The sequence below is a fragment of the Mytilus galloprovincialis genome, chromosome 1 (genome assembly GCF_965363235.1).
Source record: "Mytilus galloprovincialis chromosome 1, xbMytGall1.hap1.1, whole genome shotgun sequence".
NCBI lineage: Eukaryota > Metazoa > Mollusca > Bivalvia > Mytilida > Mytilidae > Mytilus > Mytilus galloprovincialis.
Genome location: NC_134838.1, coordinates 121,784,043 through 121,806,206, shown reverse-complemented (window position 1 = coordinate 121,806,206; position 22,164 = coordinate 121,784,043). Strand labels below are relative to the sequence as shown.

The window sequence follows — 22,164 nt, the reverse complement described above, 5'->3', positions numbered from 1 at the left end:
TTTTGATGTTTTGTTTATCAATGACTCAGGCCACGGTTTTTTAATTTGTTGGTTTACGGATTTTCCCCATGAAAAAGTCGGGTCGGTCGGTCGGGAAAAAAAAAAAGAAAAAAAATCATCTTTGAAGACAAAAAAATATATGCAAAATCAATATATATTTCACCTTTCTAGCAATATGTTTGTTATGCTATTTTATCATCATTTCTAAAATTTTAGTTCGATGAAATATTATTGCTCAGCTGTTATAAACTACGCATGACATTGTCTAGTAATTTACAGTAAAAAAAGGGGATGCACGGACAAAGACGAAATTAAATCATCATTTCAGAAACAAGAAAAATAGATTCGCGTAGCTCTTAATCAATTCCAGAAAACTTGGTAAATAATGATCTTCAAGCACGAAAACTGATATAGAAAAATGCATAAACGTCGTACGAAAATAAGTTTCAACACACGTGTCAAAAACCTAATAGAATCGTCCACTGGAAAAACGATATCGGGTTAATCTGTTGTCTTGCATTCCCGTTTTTTTATTCAAATGAACGACATTTTTTTTATTGCCTATAAAAACAAGAAAATTCCTAATGATTTGTTAATATTCAGTTCTTTAATTTGATGCCTTCACCCTGTCCACATTTGGACAAGTCTATTTCTATGAGATGATGCATCTTACGGACTGATGACAAATAAGGTACACGAACTTATTGTGTAATTGGTTTTAAACACAAGTTTCGTTCCGCAAAATTATTTGCGCAAACGACATTTCAATGTCAGTTATAATTGATTTGTCTATATTTAGAAACGTAAACTGGAAGGGTTTTTTTTTTCACACCAGAAAGTGTTGTCAATTTTGTTAGTGATTAATGCATTTTAAAAAAAATATTTTAATTATTTTTCAGGGATAATGCATTTGTTAAGGTCGGCGGGAATAAAAAAGCGTGAAAAGCAAATTTTATTTTTATTCTGGAAATCAGCAAAATCGGGTCGGCGGATCCGTAAACCAATAAATTAAAAAATCCTGGCCTCACTATACCATTGGTTTTATTTTACCTTGCATCCATTCAATAAGAGTTGAAGAGTTTGATGTTTTTACTTCATTACTCACCTTTAAATGTTATCCATTTTAACTACTAAAGTCCTTGCATACAATTACATGCCCATGGTATTAATTCACTATACATGTACATGCATCAGTATTTCTAAAAACCAACGTAATAGGAAAGGTTCTTTTATTGCTGTTATTTCCATTTCTTTGGAAGAGAAAGACAGATTCTCTGACCCTCTTTCCAGCAATAGTATTCACACTGCTTATCTTACATTGTTTTGTTTTCCCCTGCTGAGTTAAGAGTATAGCATATATTTGTTGTTGTGTCTGTTTGTTTATCTGTCCACACTTTTATTCCAACCTTTTAATTAACCAGGGCATTGGTTTCAATTAAACCATAAGGTGTAACACCACTAATTCGGGCCCGGCAAGAAAGCACATACCAGAAAGTAGTACATATTTAATGCAAAATAGTTCCTACGCATGAGTGTAACTTTCAAAATATGTAGGATATTTAGGTATTTTTGGCATCAAATAAAAGCTGAAGGACTGGTGATCATTGTAGAACACTTTTGGACTTTTAATTTTAGATATTAAAAAAACTGCACCAAATTTTAAAAAGAGGGTACATTTTTTCTGTTTGTAAGATCTGAAGTACCTGTTTTGGTACATCTGAAGTTCCGGGAACCAATTCTTTCTTATATGCCATTAAAGGTATGTTGATTTTTTCAGAAGACACCATAAAGTTTTGCTTTGACATGCAATGATTGCCACTTTATTTGAACTTAAAATGAAAGATGTGTGCCTGCTTGAAATGGAGGAATTTAACATAGAAAGCAATGGGACCATGAATTAGTTGTGTACTTCCATAAGAGAATCAACAATTTATACCAGATGCCATTGTGCACCTGTGCCATTTTTATTAAAAATGTTTTTTTTTATCTCGTAGGAAAACATGGAAATGACCATACCTTCATTTTGAAACTGTAAATTATGCCATATTTATACATGTTTATGTGCAACTAAATTTTTCAACCAAATGATTTTGATGTTTACAAAAAAATTTGCCATATCTAATAATCTTGAATCTCCATCTCCTCTTAAACCACAGCCTGGCTTTCAACAAATTTTTCACAAAATGTTCATTACCAAACTCTTATCTGCATTTAAATTTTGATTCAAGATGAGCAGATAATGAGGGTATAAATAGTTGCTAACTTCTATGTCATTGGGCAATGATGGATTTTTGTCTCATTGGCAATCATACCACATCTTATTTTGAAATAGTGTGGATCCATTTACTATCATGGGCTACAATTTTCATCGAAATACATGTATTTCCAAGGATACTTAATTTCATAGTTTTGCTAAATATTGCATACAAGCCAATAAGAAATTTGTACTACTTTGAACACATAAACTTGAGGTTCACATATACCCATTTTGAGAAACCCACGAAGGAATTGTGAAGAAAAAACACGGACATACAATCATCTTTGTTTATTATTATAGGCACTAGAAAATAACAAATACATTAACAAAGACATAACAATACTGTTGATGAGCAAAAGGTCAATACTGATTGGTTAAATACTGCAATATAATCTCATCTGCATATTTAAATTGGCAAGTACAATGTTTCTTCAAATTATCATAAATATACTGTGTTTACATCCTTAAAATACCATTTTCTGCCGAAATTTCAAGTAATGATATAGATCAAAGGTTTGATGACATCCATGTTATCCTGTCCCTCGACATTTTATAGGAATAAGCAAATTTTTACAGCATTTTCCTTTTGTTACACATCCCCTACCAACACATGCCAATAAACCATTGATCTGCCCTTGTTCATATAAGATCTTATTTGACATTTTCAGAAGTTACAATGAAAACATAATAATTACTTCTGAAATATGTAAAGATAAGGAAAATGTACTTTGTGATTGCTACATATCTATAGGATTTCCACTAACAGGGTCTATAAACTTGGCTTGGAAATGCAAACATAGCACATTGTTCATGTATTAATAAATAATCTGCACAAACATGTTCTTTATACATTGTGCCAGTAAGATTTTTAAGCAAACATCTATAAAATGAAATACTTCTAGCATAATTATCACTATTTAAAATTTAAGAAAAAATACAAGTCTCTGTTATACAGCCGAAAATTAATCAAATAGGAAAAATTAAATTTTATTGACAATTCGTTGCAATATAAAATTAGAAAAATGTAAACATGAGCTGGTATCCATTATACAACCTGCCAATGATTATTTTCTATTCCTGGTCGGTTATTTACGTGGTAAGTTGTTAGACCTACAATTATAAAATGTAGAACATTGCAATAAAATATATGAAGTTATATTTAAATTATGATATATAAATATACTATAAATAAATGGAGTTCTTAAAGAGCTTCATAAAACAAATGGAGATGTTGAATAAACTGTTGTTACCCAAGATCACTCTGATTTTCTGACTTTTTGATTTCGTTAAGTTATGAATTATAAAGTAGGATCTATAATAAGTATTTAAAAAAAAAATGTAATTTGTATAGGTTTGATAAGTCTTTGCAGGTAAAAAGCTCTGGCTGCTTAATTTTCTCACTGCATTGAGGACCCATTGGTGACCTCGTGCTGTTATCTGCTCTATGGTCATGATGTTGTCTCTGACATATTCCCCATTTCCATTCTCAATTTTAATTGGTTTTTAGTTCTAACTGAATTTTGCACATATGTTAGTAATTGCATCTTTACATCTTTTTATCACCTTATGATATTTTTCAGAGGCAGATCCAGCCATTTTCAAAAGTTGGGGTTTCCAACCAAGGATAAAAGGAGGTGTTCCAACCATATGTCCCAATTCAAATGCATTGATCGCTCCAAAAAATCAAGATTACCTTGTTTCCATAATGTACAAGAGGTTATGGTTTATCTTTCATTATTTGTGGTTGGCCCTATGTTTTGTGCACTTAACTATACACTTGAGGTAACATTTTTGATGTGTAGTCATGAATTGCTTCACTTATAAGTTAAAAAAGGACAGATGATGTTTTATATGCAAAACAATATTTTAACCATTTCTAGATATTAATTATGATGACAAATATTGGTCTGTGAACACAAGGCAAATTTGAAGAAAAAATCTGTGATAATGCAGAGAAGTTAAAATGATTTTTTTGGAAGGATGCAGTGCAGAGGCCAAAAATGTTGAGAGGACTCACACAGGCAGAGTGCTCACACAACTTTAACAATGGCTTATTGTGTAAACACTGACAAGATATACCTTAGTTAACAGTTAAATCTATCTGGAACATCTGCTGGTTGTACTAAAAACAAGATTTGCACAACATTTATCTACCTTGATTAGATAAAATTTTACAAGTGGTTTATAAAGTGTAGTTTTTGTCCAGCCTGGAACATTTATGTCACGAAAGTGTGACATAGCAGTCCTAGATTCCTTAGTTGACGACATCAACATAATTTTAGGTTCAATCTGTGTGAAATTTGGTCAGAAGCTTGGTTATGACCAAAATACCGTTTGCAGAGCAAAACTTTTTATTTTTAAAATTTCATTTTATTTTTGTTTTTGAGCAATTTTTCATGTGTAGTGGCAACAACTTCTACAAATCACTCAAAGTTCATCTGTAACTTCTTATGACATGGCTACTGCTAACTATGCATTACAGAAAGAAGTGAGTACTCAACAATATCAGGTGCAGAATGCAACTAAAAGTCATCTTTGACTTTGGCTTAAATGTACTAGCTGTAGAATGCATCAGTAGGTGCAGTAAATACCTTCAATTCTTCCTGGTGTATATGATTGTCTGCTCTTGACTCTAATAGCTCTAGCATCAGGTTGTATCAAATGACCACCAGGAGTTTCATCTATTTTAACATTATCTTCCCACCTAATATGACCTGCAGATAAGAAAAAAAAAACATATTAATAAATTATTTTAGTATTGAAAAGTGTAACTCTTTCTTAGACTAATTTTTAAATCAAATCTCAAAGATATATACCAGAAAAATGAATCTTCTGAGTTTGAGTCTTTTTGAGTCTTTTTAAATGCCTCAAAATTATTGAAAATATAGCTTTTCCTGTTAAATTACATTTTGGTTTTATTTAAATAAAAGGCAGGGTGTAAATATATTTTTCCAAATTGAAGTTTGTGTAATTTATGATTTGTGATTAGTATGTTCTGTTATTCCCTTGAATTAGTAAATGAGCATAACATTATATTTGATAATATTTATGTATATAGAAAATACAAATCACAATATAATGGCAAGCCATGGATATGGTACCAATATATGAAAGATATCAACAGGTAAAATGTGCAAAGCTGAAATATCCCATTCTCCAAACTTTTATCATAAATGAAACTTAATAAAATTTATTTACGACTTTTGAACCTTTTTTTGTATACCCATACTCATAGTACTAACGAAGTTAGTTTCTTCCACTTTGAAAACAAATATGTTCCTTTTGCACTGTTTAAGAGGGGAAAGGGGAAACTATTTTTCTTATGAAAAGAATTTGGTGAGACATACGTAATGTTTATATTCGAAACATGTCAGCAGCATCCTTTTTGACAGATATAGTGTAATTTTTTGGTGCATTAGAGCTTGCCAAACATTGAGATAATTCCGAGCTATACAAGTTTCAATCATGTTTACAGAGAGAAAGTTTCGATTTTAAAAGCATCCAGAACGTTTTTACATTTAACCGTTTTTTTAACATTAATTTGATCGAAGTAGAAAAACATTGTTAATTATGATGAGTCTTATGTAGACGAAACGCGCGTCTGGCGTTCTAAATTATAATCCTGGTAGGTTTTGATAACCTTTTAACATTAGTTTTGTGGTGACTGCACTGAGGGTGACATCCAACGGAAAAGAACGCTTCAAATAAACAAACTAATACTCAGTCAATCTAATAACATACCATCTACAAAGACAATTCTATTGCCTCCAGCTTGAAGTACTTCTTTCACGTGTCTCCAGCTGCCTCCTGCTCTACCTTGCCGCAATCTGTCAATAAAGCGCTTACAGTATTACATACAGTGGTCTATAGTTGTCAACATCTATATCATTTGGTCTCTGGTGGAGAGTTCTCTCATTGGCAATAATACTACATCTTATTTTAATGTGTTGAAAAATAGCTTCCTGCAAATTCACAGGCATTTACATCTTTGTCATTTGTTCACAGACCCTGGTGGATAATTGTCTCGCTGGCATCTCCTTATTTTCAAATAAACATCCACTGAAGTTGACACACTTTTTACTCAGTTGTTGATATCTTTTATTTCCAAGTATACACAATTACTGAGCACTTTAACCAGTTTTCTGTCATGGTTGTTATTGGTTTCATAAGATACTGATCTATTGTGATTCCATTAATAAATTGAGGATGGAAATGGGGAATGTGTCAAATAGACAACAAACCCAACCATAGAACAAACAAAAGGTCACCAAGTTTGTAATACAGCTAAAAGGTGTGAAGCCAATATGTTTGCCCTACCTTATTGTTTACTATTGTACTTAACATAACGCACCAGTTTGTTTGTACATGAATCCTCTCCGTTACGTGATTGTGGCGTTTCTAGTTCAGGAATATTGTATATTTCAAATCTTCACAGATCGTGTTTTCATGTGTTTATAACGCAATAAGAAGACTTTTTTCTTCTGAATTTTGAATAAAAATTAAAGCCCGTATTTATCAATTCATGAATAATAACTTTAGGAATACTACAAATGGAATAATGAATTACACAATCTAAATAGTATAATTATACCTTGGAGGTCCGAATGCTGGGTAACTGGTGGATGGCCATTGATTGCTGACAGTTCTAAATGCTTTATGGTAATCATCATAACCGGCATTGTGTGAGTATCTGAGATGTTGTGGCACATCTTCGTCTATCTAATATTTAATGGGAATTAAATTAGTATAATATATGCCACTCATAGTTGGTTCCAGAGTGGTGCTTAAGGAAAAAAATAATTCAACTTGTAATGTGTATTGGGCGTTAAGGTTACAGTTGAGTAGAATCTTAGTGTAGAAATGCACGGTTTACGCCAGAGAAAGAGTTTAGACGTTTGGCGGGAAAATTAGTGGCCGGGTCGAAAATTATAGGGGTGATCGTAAAACGGGACTCTCTATGTTCGCAAGGGTAATATTTAGAGAACACCCCTATCAAGTAAATAGTAGTATCGACCACGGGTATATAAGAGAGTGAGAAACGGCATTCGAGGCTGTACCGACCGTGCAAGGGCTGTATATATATAGCCAGTCAAGGTCGTTAAAAACTTCCATTTGTTGTATTCGAGGCTTACCGACCGTGCGAGGGCTGCATAGCCAGTCAAGGTCGTTCAAAACGTCCATTTGTTGTTGTTCGAGGCTGTCGGTTGGCTGACGATGAGCCGTCATAAATATTAAGGGGTGGAAGAGCTTTAATATTGAGAAGACACTTTGTACTGGGTACAAAGTAAACGTACGAGTTGATTGGATTGACAAGGCAGACTGTCCCACTAGGAGGACAAGTTGTACCAGCCCACACTGTTTGGGAGTGACAAACTGTCCCTCTCGGAGGACAAGTTGTACCAGCTCGCACTGTCTGGAAGTGACAGACTGTCACATTCGGAGGACAGGCTGTACCAGCACACACTGTCTGATACAGACAGACTGTACCAGCCATACTGTCTTTTAGTGACACATCGTCCCATCTTGAGGACAGGCTGTTCCATTGTATTATAGTTGTATATATATTTGCCTGTTGTAACTTTATTTCTACAAAGAGTCAGTGAGTATATTTTAGTTCATTGTGCATAATGTAGATAGTTGTAGTTTTTAGTATTGCCGTATTGTTTGTGGACAACTTGGATCCAAGTATTGACTGGAACGGACGTTTGGAATATAAACGCCTGGTTACACGTTACAAACTGTTAGAATATGTAGCGTTTCTTATTCGGAACATAAATGCATTTTAAAATTTGTTTTTTTTTTAATCTGAAAGTCTAGGCGACATAAGTTTACTTTGATGTAAAATGTAAGTATAGGCTTATCTGCTTGTAGGTTGTTGTCCAAAATTCCGCACTGTTTAAATTTGTATGTTATATTAATCAGTGTTGGTTCTTTGAATTTCAATTTTTACATATTTAAAAGACAAGTTTTTATTGTTTTGATTTTGAAAAATACAATTTAGACTTTTCTTAACCAACAAAAGACAATTATATCCTTACTCATCATAAATTTAAACCCAACAATGTGCTTAAGCTAAAGTGTTTATACTTACCGAAGCCATAGCAGCACCGGGGAGTGGAGCACTACCGAACACTACCATGTCATTGTTAGAGTTGATTGGTCGCGAATCTCTCATCACATTTGGTAAAGACATCTGCATGGCATCAGGGAGTCCTCGATTTTGCTTCTGTGTTTTTGACATCCACTGGGACATTTGTGAGTAGCTTGTTCTGAAATTGGAAGCTTACTATTATATTTTTACATGAGGGCATATGACATGAGTTAGTAAACGCAGAGATAGACATCTAAAACACAAGAAGAATATTGTCACTACATTGCCACAGAAAAGATGAAGAAACAAATGTATTATAAAACCAACACTACACAGTAAACAAGAGAGCAATCAACATCAAATTTTCAAAAAAGGGCTTGCACTCAACGAGGGCTCTGGAAAGATTTGTAGTTCCTGTGCCATTTGTAAAAATAAAATAACAAAATTACTGAACTCCGAGGAAAATTCAAAACGCTGATGTATCATGCAAAAGGATGAGCGATATTTTTGCTGAGAAAAACAACAACAAAATGACCATGCATATGGCTTATGTTTCAATTGTGTACTCCTGAAAAAAAATCATCAAAAACACCCTATCTATAGAGATCTTTAGAAATAGAAATACTTCGTAAATTTACGGAAAGAATTCGGTTAAAGAATAACAGTCGAATGCCAATTCAATAATTTTCTAACCCCTGCTGAGACATCGTACTCACCGGAACCTTGTATCTTGTCTTTTTGGACGGTAGGTATATTTTCTGTAATCCAATGACATGCTGACGGCTGGTGTAGAATCTCAAAATCAATTCCTTATTTACTTTCAAATCATTGCAATGTCAATACACTTAATTCATTCAGAAATGGGTATTATTATTTTTTTAACTCATATTGATTGACGCATTCAAATGTTGTTAAGGGTGAATCTACAAGTACATATACTTTCTATGATTTAAAAGTTATGTTTTAAATCACCTACCAACGGAATAGACTCTACCCGAATTAAATTTAAATTTAAAACGATTATTTATTTCGGTATGCAATGTTATAAGGTAACGGTACCCAGTTAAATTGTCTGTATAATACGGATTAATGAACCACTACAATAGATCAAATATTAATATCCCCATATCTTAAACTGTAACAAACAGTATACCACACGTTACATTTAAAGTACACACGTTCATTAATCTGTCATTTATACAAACAATTCATTACCCGCATTTGAGGCTAATATATAACACAAAGTGTTATATCGTCGTCTCAACCCGTATGATATAATTGGGTGGCCGTTCATGTACGTCATTTGCGTGATTATATACGCGTATATGATTTTATAGATATATAAAGTGTATCAGTGAACGAAAAAAAAACAAAAAAACAACATTCTTAGCTAATCGATACATGGGGGTTAACTTGTATAATTATTCAATACATGTGAAAATAAAATATTGGTTACAACATTAAGAAAAATACAAATCTTTTGTTATATCCATCTGAGACTACGTACTATATATAACCAAGGAATTGAAGTATACAATTCCTTGGTCTCAGTGTCCGTCGATCTGTATGCTAATACTTTCTTCTTTTTTCACAAACAGGGGAAATGGGCTTGTTTAGATATAATATCGTCCAACTCAAGTTAAAAATAAACCAGTGTATAATTTAGAGCTAAATAGCTCCTTTAACATTTTATTTACCACAAAGGAGACCAGGTTCATTCTCAAAAGACCTTCAACAAAGCTGCTTATAATATGGGATCGTTATCAAAGACTGGGATTATAATCTGAGACTACCATGCAATAGTAGTCGCACGAATAAAACATGGTCTATTGCTCGCAGATTAAGAGAAAATAGAAATTTAACAGCTTTACTGTGGTCATATCTGAAGTTCATTAAGAACAAAATTTAACAAAAGTGAATAATAATTGCATATTACGACTACCGTTATCATAACTTATAGTGCTTGCAAAGAAATGCGATATAGCTTTTTAGTATACAGTTTTTAATTCAAGATGTATGTCTTTTACATACAGTCGTCTTCAAAGACTCTAGCGGGTACAATTTTGCGCAAAACAAGGACTCGGGTCAATTTTTTATAGACTTTGAAAAGTTCCTTTTACATTTCTTTAATATGAAAATTATAAGTCTGTTCGACAATATCAAGTTTGCAAAGTTTACTTCCACTCTTTTCCGTAGGAAAGTTTAAAATGAAAATCTATAAAAATTGATTATTAACATTAATTGAACAGATAACGAACATTGCTATACATAGTAAAGATGTTATGGAGCTCCATCCCAATCCAATCAGTCGTTTATGTTAAGAAAACACATAAAATCATTATATGGAATTACAGTTTATGCTTTCCTACCCATTTTTTATAGGCGGAAAAAATACTAGCAGTCACTTTTTATATTTTTCTGCGTCAACGTCTGTCCTTTTTGTTTATACTTTATTGTCTACGTCCAATTTCTTAATATGCCCAGTCACGGTACTTTCTTGATTTAACTTTATTTTCTGCATCCAATTTTCCTGTATGTCCATTGGTTCTTTCTTGATTTAACTTTATTTTCGGCGTCTAAATGCCTAGTATGCTCTGTAGTACCTTTTTTGTTTTAACTTTATTTTTCTGTATCTAAATGTCCAGTATGCCCAGTATGCCAGTGGCACTTTTTCCTTTATTCTATGTGACCAAAATGCACAGTATGCCAAGTGATACTTTCTTGTTTTAACCGTTATTTTCTGCGTCCAATGCCACTATTCCCAGTGGTACTTTTTTGTTTGTACTTTATTTTCTACGTCCAAATGACCAGTGTTCGCAGTGGTACGTTCTTGTTTTAGCATTATTTTCTGCGTCCAATGTGCAGTATGCCCAGTGATACTTTCTTTTATGTACTTTCCTTTCTACGTTCAATGTCACCAGTGGTATTTTTGTTTTAACTTTATTTTCTGCGTCAAAATAAATCATGTACACTTCTTATCTTTACATATCTTTTCTGCGTCAAGGTCGCTGTGGTTCTCTTTACCGATCCTTTGAGCCAACTAAAACTTGTTTTTACTGTTTGTTCTTATTTTGTGCTATTACACCACGCACTGTCCAAGGTTATAGGAGGGTTTAATGTTTACAAACATGATTGATCCTGCCACATTATGTATGTGTCTATCTTAGGTCAGGAGCCTTTATTACAGTGGTTGTCGTTGGTTCATGTCTGTCAAAATTGTTTAAAAAAAAAATCTATTTCAGGTCTTTAGTTTTCTCGTTAATTATTGAACGGTGGTTTTTACCTGCTTAGCACCTCTTAGTTTTAACTTTATTTTCTACGACAACGGCCTTATCATATATATTTCCTGTCGTCACCTTTTTTCTGCTTCATAGTCTCTGTGGTACCTTTGTGTCAACTTATTTTCTATGATATAGTGACATGAAATCCGATTTATCAATTTCAGTATCCTTGTAATGCAATATTTTTATGAAGTGTTCTACGTCATTGTCTATTGTTTATCCAATTTTTCGAATCACCAGGTTGTTTTCTACCCTGAAATAGATTACAATTTAGCTGTATTTGGCAAAACCATTCGAAACTATCTCCCTATTTTAAACTGAGGTCAGGCTGTACCTAACATTTCTTAAACACAATTTCAAACAAGTTACAACTTAACTTCCAATCACAAACAAGTGCTGCAGGATCTCAATGTATTAACCTCCTGATTCCTTTAGTGCTAGTTCCTCATTTATGTATGTCGTTGGTTCATGTCTGTCAAAATTGTTTAAAAAAAAAAATCTGTTTCAGGTCTTTAGTTTTCTCGTTAATTATTGAACGGTGGTTTTTACCTGCTTAGCACCTCTTAGTTTTAACTTTATTTTCTACGACAACGGCCTTATTATATATATTTCCTGTCGTCACCTTTTTTCTGCTTCATAGTCTCTGTGGTACCTTTGTGTCAACTTATTTTCTATGATATAGTGACATGAAATCCGATTTATCAATTTCAGTATCCTTGTAATGCAATATTTTTATGAAGTGTTCTACGTCATTGTCTATTGTTTATCCAATTTTTCGAATCACCAGGTTGTTTTCTACCCTGAAATAGATTACAATTTAGCTGTATTTGGCAAAACCATTCGAAACTATCTCCCTATTTTAAACTGAGGTCAGGCTGTACCTAACATTTCTTAAACACAATTTCAAACAAGTTACAACTTAACTTCCAATCACAAACAAGTGCTGCAGGATCTCAATGTATTAACCTCCTGATTCCTTTAGTGCTAGTTCCTCATTTATGTATAATCCGACTATTCACGTTATTACTGGTGACATGAACATTGTCAATAACACGTCTCTGCAAAATGTGTCATCCTAAGGCTTGAAATGTCGTCAGCCTTAATCCATCAATTGGAAGCACACATTCAAAATACGGATGGATTTAGTCGAGGATTATGCAGGCAATATGGGTAAATATGAGAACGAAGACGTAGATACTCTTTCCAGTGGCGGATCCAGGGGGGGTTCCGGGGGTGCGCACCCCCCCTTTATTTTTGCCGATCAATGCATTTGTATCGGGACATATGTTTTGCACCCCCCCCCTTTTGCCCTGGGTGCCCTGGGTTAGCACCCCCCCTTTCGAAAATTCCTGCATCCGCCCCTGCTTTCTGAATGGATTAAGGCTGTGAAGAGGTTAAATCAAATCCTTATTGAAAAAAAAACCAGAATGTGTCTATAAATACACATGCGACATAAATATTTAAAGACCCACATATACACATGTCCTTTCTCCATAAAATATGTTGTTGTCCCTGCAGATAAAGCCCCAAACAACATCACATTACTTTCAAGGACCATCCTGATTCAAACAAAAAATTCTCTGCAACTGACATTATCAAGATGCTTAATTTCTTGATTGACAACATATTTGTTACGTTCGGAGGACGTAGTTTTCAACAGACTGTCGGCATTCATTCCAATGAGAACCAATTGTACCCCTTTTCTTGTCGACTTGTTTCTTTTTTATTATGAGGCTTACTACATACAGAATCTTCTTACGAAGAAAGATAAGAAGTTAGCAATATCCGTTAACTTTCCTTTTCGCTATATACATGATGTTCTCTCAGTAAATAATTCAAAATTTGGTGACTATGTTGAACGCATCTATCCCATCAAACTAGAGATAAAGGATACAACAGATACAGTCAAGTCGGCCTCATATCTTGACTGACATCTAGAAATTGACAATGTGGGTCGGTTGAAAACAAAACTTTACGACGAAAGAGATGATATCAGCTTTCTAATTACTTTCTATTTCTAAGTAGCAACATTCCAGCAGCACGGGTTATAACTCAATTGATACGATATTCCCGTGCTTGTATTTCCTATCATGAATTGCTTGAAAGAGGGCTGCTGCTCACAAGGAAGTTATTAAACCAAGAGTTCCAAATGGTGAAGTTGACATCATCCCTTCGTAAATTTTACGGACGCCATCACGAGTTGGTTGACCGTTATGGAATAACCGTTTCACAGATGATATCGGATATGTTCCTTACGTCGTAACTACAACCCCCTTCCCGTTCATGAATGTGACCTACCGGATTAGATTAACTACCGGATGTGTTATAACATGAGCAACACGACGGGTGCTACATATGGAGAAGATTCTGCTAACCCTTCCGGAGCACCTGAGATCACCCATAGTTTCTGGTGGGGTTCGTGTTTCTTATTCTTTAGTTTTCTATACTAGTATTGTGTCATGTGTACTATTGTTTGTCTGTTTGTCTTTTTCATTTTTAGCCATAGCGTTGTGCGTTTATTTTCTAATTATGAGTTTGACTGTCTGTTCCTCAGGTATTTTTCGTCCCTCTTTCACTGCTTGATAAACAAATGAGGTATTAGCAATATTCACTTGGAATCTCAACCTATACCCCATGAAACTTACCAAAGAGGAAAAAAATCTGGATAATCATAAGTCTGCTGTATGTTCTTTTTGGAATTTCCACAAAAGATGAAGAACTGGATTTCCCTTCACTGTATTGAATACATAAATTATATATGTCTTTACAAACAACGTAATATTGCTGGGTAGACCAATTGCCCCACAAAAACTCTTTCTAAATTATTATCAATTTTATCAGCGGACCAAAGCCTGACTTCAAGATTATTGTGTAACTAACTATTCTAGAGGCGGCATGAATCAAATGTGGATACGATATTAAAAAAATCAAAAGATCTGAAATAGTACATACAATCAAGCACTCTTTTATCTTATTGTGCAATAGCATTAAAATACCTGATTTTTCATCATTTTACACAAATATTCCTCTTTCCAAACTAGAAGACAAATTGAAAGAGTTGGTTCTGCTTTGTTTCGTGTGATTAAAGAAAATAATCTGTGAAACTGACATTATCAAAATGTTTGCTTTCTTTATTCTTGTGACGATTTCCCCTCTTCTCTCTTCTCGGTAGAAAACATTGGCACTTAATTTCGAATGATGGCACAGCAAACCAACTTTTTCAAAAACCACCTATTATTGCATACCAGAAACACAAGAACTTAAAAGAATATTTAACATCTTCTAAACTAAAATAGAATATAGGGGATTAAGCTATATCATAATATTCGCAAGTTAATTTAAAGAAAACAGAGAGATGATTCACCGAGTGTCGTGCCCCAGAATTTTCGTTTATTTTTATCATGTTGCTGTAAGGCTAGGGTACCTGATGAGGATAATGCCTAGGTAATATAAAACCTAAACCGAAACACAAGGTGAAATTACATCATAAAATCAATTATTTCTTACAATTATCTATGCGTATACATGCGTGTATGATTTAACTATTGAAGGAATAATAAAATAGATACCTGCCTACATAGTTTGGTTCAAAACTTAACAAATAGTAATATTGACCAACTATTTAAAAAATTTAAATATATGAAAATAAACTTAATATAAATTTATTGAAGAGATAATTAATGAGATCTTACATTGATTCTCTGTAGCTATATATACTGTTACAAAAATAGAAGATTTTGTCTTAGTGATAATATTGAGATGTTTGGATTAATTAAGAACTCGTTCTTATTTCAACATCTCTGTGGATTCATGCTGTCAAAAGATAATTGTGTCTTAGGAATAGTATTGAGATATTTGGATTGGTTAAGGACTCGTTTTAATTTAAACAACGCCGATTGTTCTTTTATTATATGAGGCTAACTTCATAAAGGGATTTCTTAAGAATAATAAACAGAAGTGCTCTCACTAAACAATATTTTATTTTAAGTTTGATGACTAATGTTGAATGTATCTACCCCATTGATATTGATCTAAAGGATCCAAGAGATACCGTTAAGTCAGTCTCATAGCTTGACTTACACTTATAATAATTGACAATGAGGGTCGGCTGAGCACAAAACTTTACGATAAAAGAGATGATTTCACCTTTCCAATGGTGAACTTTCAATTGCTATGTAGCTCCTAGTTGATACGATTTTAGGCCTTGTATTCCTACTATGATTTCCATGATAGAGGGTTGCTGCTCACAATAAAGCTATTAAACCAAGAGTTCTAAGTTGAGAATTTTAAACCATCTATTCTAAAAATTCATGTCCACATCAATAGTTGGTTAACCGTTTTGGAAGATCTGGTTCACACATTACGATGGATATGTTCTAATCGTCGTAACCACAATCCCGTCCACCTCTTTTCCGGATGTGAACTTCCGAATTAGACTATAGATTTTGTAGTACATGTGAAACATGACAGTTACTACATATTCAGCAGGATCTGCTCACTCTTCCGGAGCAACCGAAATTAATCCCAGTTTTTTCGGTGGGGTTTGTTTTACTCAGTATCAGTTTTCTATGTTGAGTTAGGGATTGTATACTGATGTTTGTCTTTTAGTCTTTTTCTTTATTTTTCCTTAGCGTTGTCAGTTTATTTTCGACTTTTGAGTTTGAATGTCCGTTTGGTATTGTTCGCCTTTCAAGTACAATGTGCACGTACTGTTCTATTTCAAAATCTTTCTGATATTCCCCATGAGGTCTTCACAATGATTTCTATTTCATCTATGTCATAACCTTATTTTGTTTTCTGTCATACTTTTTTTGTTATCTTTACTTTGAATGGCATAGCCCTACAATAAATGATAACCCTTCAAACCACAACAAGAAACTTTTGATAGGAGGAACAAATACACATTGACACAACAAGTGGAATATATCCATTGTAATCTGAAACACCGATATGCCATAATGAAAAGCTAGGCAAAGCAATGGCATGCGTAAAATTTCGGAATGATGATTTTAACTTTACGATTTGGAACCCTTTGCAATCCCTGGAAGATCTGTTCGCCAAAAACAGGCGCTGCTAGAATGTGTTGCGTCTGGCGTAAACTGTGTTGACTTGTGTTGACTTGAGTTGTCATTCATATGTTCATAATCATAATTTAACTGTTAACAAAACTTTGAATTTTTGAAAAACTAAGGCTTTTCTACCTCAGGAATAGATTACTATTTAAGTACCTTGGCTGTCTTTGGCAAAACTTTTAGGAATTTTTGGTCCTCAATGCTCTTCAACTTTGTACTCTTTTTGGCCTTTTTTAAAAACATTTTTGATTCGAGCGTCACTGATGAGTCTTTTTTTAGACGAAACGCGCGTCTGGCGTTAATGTAAAATTTTGATCCTGGTCTCTATAGTGAGTTTATTTGCTACAAAGAAATGGAAAGTTCATAATTGGAACATTAAACTTATCTACATTTCGAAGTTACCGAAGCACACCTGGCTGTATTTGTTTTTATCCTTTATACATTAGAATAAATGGGATATATTCGATCAATAAAGTCCCCAAACTTTGAATTATTTGAAGACGGAACATCATGAATTTTACACTGAGAAGCCTATTGTGTCTTTTAAATGTAACAAATATGGTTTGAATCATCAAATCACACAGCTTGAAGCATATGATTCGATTGTCCACGTATCACGAATTACATGATGTGTTTAACTCACTAACCGAAATCGCAACATTAAAATACTCATTGATTCAGTCAAGGATTTTTACTTACTAGAGATTGATCGGGTAATCCTATTTAGTAAGTGATGTATAATTAATTATCTTAGCAAGAAAATACTATAATTTGATTGACAAACAAAACAATCATGGGTCAGTTTTATGTATACTTTGGATTTCAACAAAAGATACAGCTGGATCTTCTTGCACTCTACTGGGCATCCAATGTGATGAAGTTTTGTTGTCAACCGATCCTCATTGTCAATTTCTATATGCTGTAGTGTAATGCAAGCAAAGACATGAGGCATACAACTGTATCTTGTGTATCATTCATTTCAAGTTCGATGAGATAGATGCGTTCAACATGCTATATACACATGTATATTTATAGTAGTCACCAAACTATTAATTATTAAGTGAGAGGACAGGGTCTCTTTAGCGGAAGTAAAAGGATAATGTTATATTCCTTTTCATTCTTCCTTTGAAGCTCATGGATGCAAATAAAAAAAATCAAGCCTCTTGATAATGTCAGATCCAGAGATTTTACTTTTTTTTTTAAAAAGTACGATGCATCCCTGCCTAAAACATGATATATTTGTATCTACGTTGACCATTTATTTTTATAAAACAAAACAGTACCATTGATTCCAATTAGTTTGGTATGGGGAATACATGTGTGAAGGATGGAAAAGTCAAATATGTTAATCCTATTGAGAGAAGATAAACTCATAGTAGATACCAGACTTACAATTGTGTATGCCAGACGCACTTTTCGTCTACAAAGGACTCATTAGACTCATCAGTGACAAATAAAAATCAAAATAACAACTAAAGTACGAAATTGGAGAACACTTAGGGTCCATCATTCCGTCAGATTTTGCCAAATACAGGTTATGTTATATTGATTCATTTTCCAGATTGTGACTTTTTCGCTGAAAGAACGGCGGAGGCAACCAAATGATAGTCAAATTCATAAGTAGAAAAAGGAATGGCAAATGCCACGCAAAAAACGAAAACATTCAAAACACAAACAAGAGTCAGACAGATTGTATTTACTCTTACAGATTTTTAGATTTGTTTTAGTATCAACATATGATTGACACACATATAGCAGTTTCACAATAACTCTAAGATCTGGCTTTGTTTGCTGATAAAAAAATAATATTAAAGATTTAGAAAAAGGCTTCGTAGCGCACTTGGAAGAACTAGCAATACAACATTGTTTGTTATGAAACTTTTAAAGTTAGGTATACAATACATTTTTGGTTGCAATGCCCCCCCAACACACACACACACACACACACACACACACACAAAACAAAAAAAAAACAACCCACTCAGAACAGACCTGTGATTTATCAAGTAGTTGTCGTGGGTTTATTAATTTAGTTTCCATGCAATTGCATTGTTTATTCTTTCAGTAGACAATCTTTCTGAATGTGTCAAGAAAGCCGAAAGATCGTTGATAAATATCAAATTAAAATATCATAAAAGGAATACATATGCTACATCGATCATTTATGACCTAAACATGCTAGGCATCAGTGCTATCGTCGTGCCAAATATGTTGATGTCCCCGCAGACAAAGGCCAGCAACAGTGTTGAGTGTAAATCGCATGAAATTAACAGCTTGATAAAGGTATAAGGTAATGACAATTGATTTGGAAACTTGATATATATACCCAAACGACATTTACTTTGGAGGAAATTCTGAAAATCAATAGGTCTGTTCTATGTTCCTTTGGAATGTTAACGGAAACTAAGAACTGGATCATACTAACTGAATAAGTGTCCTTACAAACAACTCTAACTAAATTGCTTGGTAGTCCAAGTGCTCAACAAAACTTTTTCTAAACTTAATAAATACAATGTTACCAGCAATCAATATAATTAACATTCTTTCTGCAATTGTATTAAAACGTTTTGCACTTCTTCTCTTTACACAAGTACTCCTCAGTCCAGTTCTTCAAACTAAAAGACAAATGACAATGTCAATAGATCCTACTTTGTTTCCTAAAAAGAATGGGCATTATAGTATCTCGTCTTAAGCAGGGACAAATCGTACTTTGTAAACGATCACTCGGATTCAAACAAAAATATCTCTCTGAAGCTAACTTAGCTAGATGCTTGATTTTTTTTAAACATATGTTTTACGTTAATATGATGAATTTTTCAACAAATAATCTGCATTCACATAGAAAACAACGGCGCTACTCTTCATAACGACTTGTTGGTTTAATCATATGATGCCGACTTCTTCAAGATGCCTCTTATCAAGAATGAAAGAAGCTTACCTTTCTTTCTGCTATATAGATGATGGTCTCAAACTGAATAATTCAAAATTTTAATTATTAAAAAAATGTCTCTCGCAATAGTATTAAGACATTCGACTTGTCCACCCTCTACACAAGCATTCCTAATTCCGAACTAAAAGTGTTGAAAGAATTGGTCCAGGTTTGTTTCATTACGATGAATGGCAATTTGTTATGCCCCACTTAGGGGCATTATGTTTTCGGTCTGTACATACGTCAGACTGTCCCGCTTCAGGTTAAAGTTTTTGATCATGTTAGTTTTTGATGCAGTTGAAGTCAAATCAACTTGAAACTTAGTAGACATGTTCACTATGATAAGATCTTTTTCATTTTTGTCAACCAACTCATGATGGTGTCTGTTAAATTTTAAATGGATTATTTCTTCTTGGTGGTGTCTGTTAAATTCTAGAGGGATAATTTCTACTTGGCAACTTGGAACTCTTGGTTTAATTGCTTCATTGTAAGCAGCCACCATCTATAACCGAAATTATGATAGTAAATTGAAGCTCTGGAAAACTGTACCACACGCCATATCTAGGGGCTGCTTGAATATTGCTACATTAAAATTGAAAGTTCACAATTTAGGCGCTGAAATAATCTCTTTTGTCGTATAGTCTAGATCTGAGCAGACAATCATTTCCAAATTCTATACGACAGTCAAGATGTGGGATAGCCAACTTGATCTGTTGTATCCTTTACATCAAGTTGGACAGGATAGATATGTTAAACAGTCATTAAACTTTGAATCATTAAGTGACAGGACATCATATATTATGCAAAATATGAATTTAATGGATAAAAGTAAATGTCTGCCTCGTGAATAAACGATCCAATCGACAAGAAGAATAGCACAGATTCACTCACTCACTCACTGCAAGGCCGTAACTACCGGCCTTGAGGCAAGTAAGGCAATTGCTCACTAAAATTTTGACACTGATTATTTTTTTTTTATACATATATATAAATATAACAGTCATTTGTTGTTCTGTCTCAATCTTAATTTCTATAACTTGTCATCATTCCTTTTAAACTATTCTCCCTGGATATAACTCAGCATATCAACGGGTGATGTTTCTAGATTACATTGACCTAGTAACGATAATCATCATGGATCTCTAATTAAAAACAGGCTCTTGCAGAAAAAGGAAAAGCGACGCTGAAGGTAAAGAAGGAATTATTCTAGTAAACTAATTTTTTTTTGTGAACAGATTCTGAGTATTGCATATAACTTCATTAGAACAAGCCAAAAACGATAGACTGACAAATCAAGTACTGGGCATCGCAAGGGGATAGTCCTGTCTGTGTATTCATTTTCCGTTTCACCAACTTTTGACAAATCAAGTACTGGGCATCGCAAGGGGATAGTCCTGTCTGTGTATTCATTTTCCGTTTCACCAACTTTTGACAAATCAAGTACTGGGCATCGCAAGGGGGTAGTCCTGTCTGCGTATTAATTTTCCGTTTCACCAACTTTGAACAAATCAAGTACTGGGCATCACAAGGGGGTAGGTAGTCCGGTCTGCGTATTCATTTCTCCGTTTCACGAACTTTAATCTTTCTCTTTACAGATAAATAAAATATAAATAATATGAAACATGCATGGATTAGTTTTTGTCCATATGTTTCTTTAACCTTAAAAATTAAAAGAACATCCCATATTCCAATTTGAGATTATTACGGAATGGTAGAACCTTTAACACAGGATTTTGTGTTTATACTTATTCAGGACTACGGAATTTTGTTTCTTTATATTCGGGGTTTCTGAATCGGACACCCCAACCCCTAACCTCTAAATTTATAGTTTCTGGAACTAAAATACCACCGACTATTTCCAGAAATAATTTGAAATTACGGACCTACATGTAAACGTCATAAACTCCATTCCGATTCCCCTGTACCCGTATCATCAGAGACATATAATACATTGTATTATATGTCTCTGGTATCATATATACTTACTCTATAGATAGAATCATACACATGTATCTTATCTCATTCTAAACCTAGTTGTTTACTCTTTGTCAGCATAAAAGCGAGTTTAATATTTTGTAACTGCGACTCTATGATGGTGCTTACAGGAAAGCTTATGCAAAAAAAAAAAAAACCCTGTTACTACCGATGCTGTTACCGAATTGCTGATGGAGAAGGAATTGGAAGAAGACATTGATCATTGTGTTAATGATAATGTGCTACCTTTAGAAACACAGACTGCACTGAAACGACTGAAAACTTGAAAAAGAGCATGCATGAGTGGCGAGAGATTGGGCGGTCTTGTCATGCTCCATATTCATCACGATAAGGATATCAGCAGACCAAATTATGAATCTGAAACAATTTGACTGAACCGGCCATAGACAAATTTGGCAAACTCTCCTGAATCGATGTTTGTAATATGTTCTGGCTGCAGACTCAAATTGATATTTGGATGATTATCTTACATATAAATTTAAATAAAGTTGTTAAAAATTTAGTCTTTAAATACTAGTATGATAAATTTATATAAAAAG

General features: G+C 33.7%; 1 protein-coding gene across 2 annotated transcripts; it reads right to left on the bottom strand.

Moving 5' to 3' along the window:
• Nucleotides 1-2,530: 2,530 nt before the first annotated feature.
• LOC143056070 (uncharacterized) lies at nucleotides 2,531-9,284 on the bottom strand. 2 transcript variants are annotated; one of them, XM_076229157.1, is made up of 7 exons: nucleotides 9,065-9,284; nucleotides 8,349-8,526; nucleotides 6,849-6,976; nucleotides 5,999-6,084; nucleotides 4,849-4,971; nucleotides 4,337-4,379; nucleotides 2,531-3,367 (listed from the first exon to the last, which is right to left on the bottom strand). In XM_076229157.1, the coding sequence occupies exons 1-6, from the start codon at nucleotides 9,121-9,123 to the stop codon at nucleotides 4,342-4,344; spliced, it is 612 nt and encodes a 203-aa protein (XP_076085272.1). In that variant the 5' UTR covers nucleotides 9,124-9,284; the 3' UTR covers nucleotides 2,531-3,367; nucleotides 4,337-4,341. The 2 variants fall into 2 exon arrangements, with proteins under 2 accessions (XP_076085272.1, XP_076085265.1); XM_076229150.1 differs by lacking the exon at nucleotides 4,337-4,379.
• Nucleotides 9,285-22,164: the final 12,880 nt, after the last annotated feature.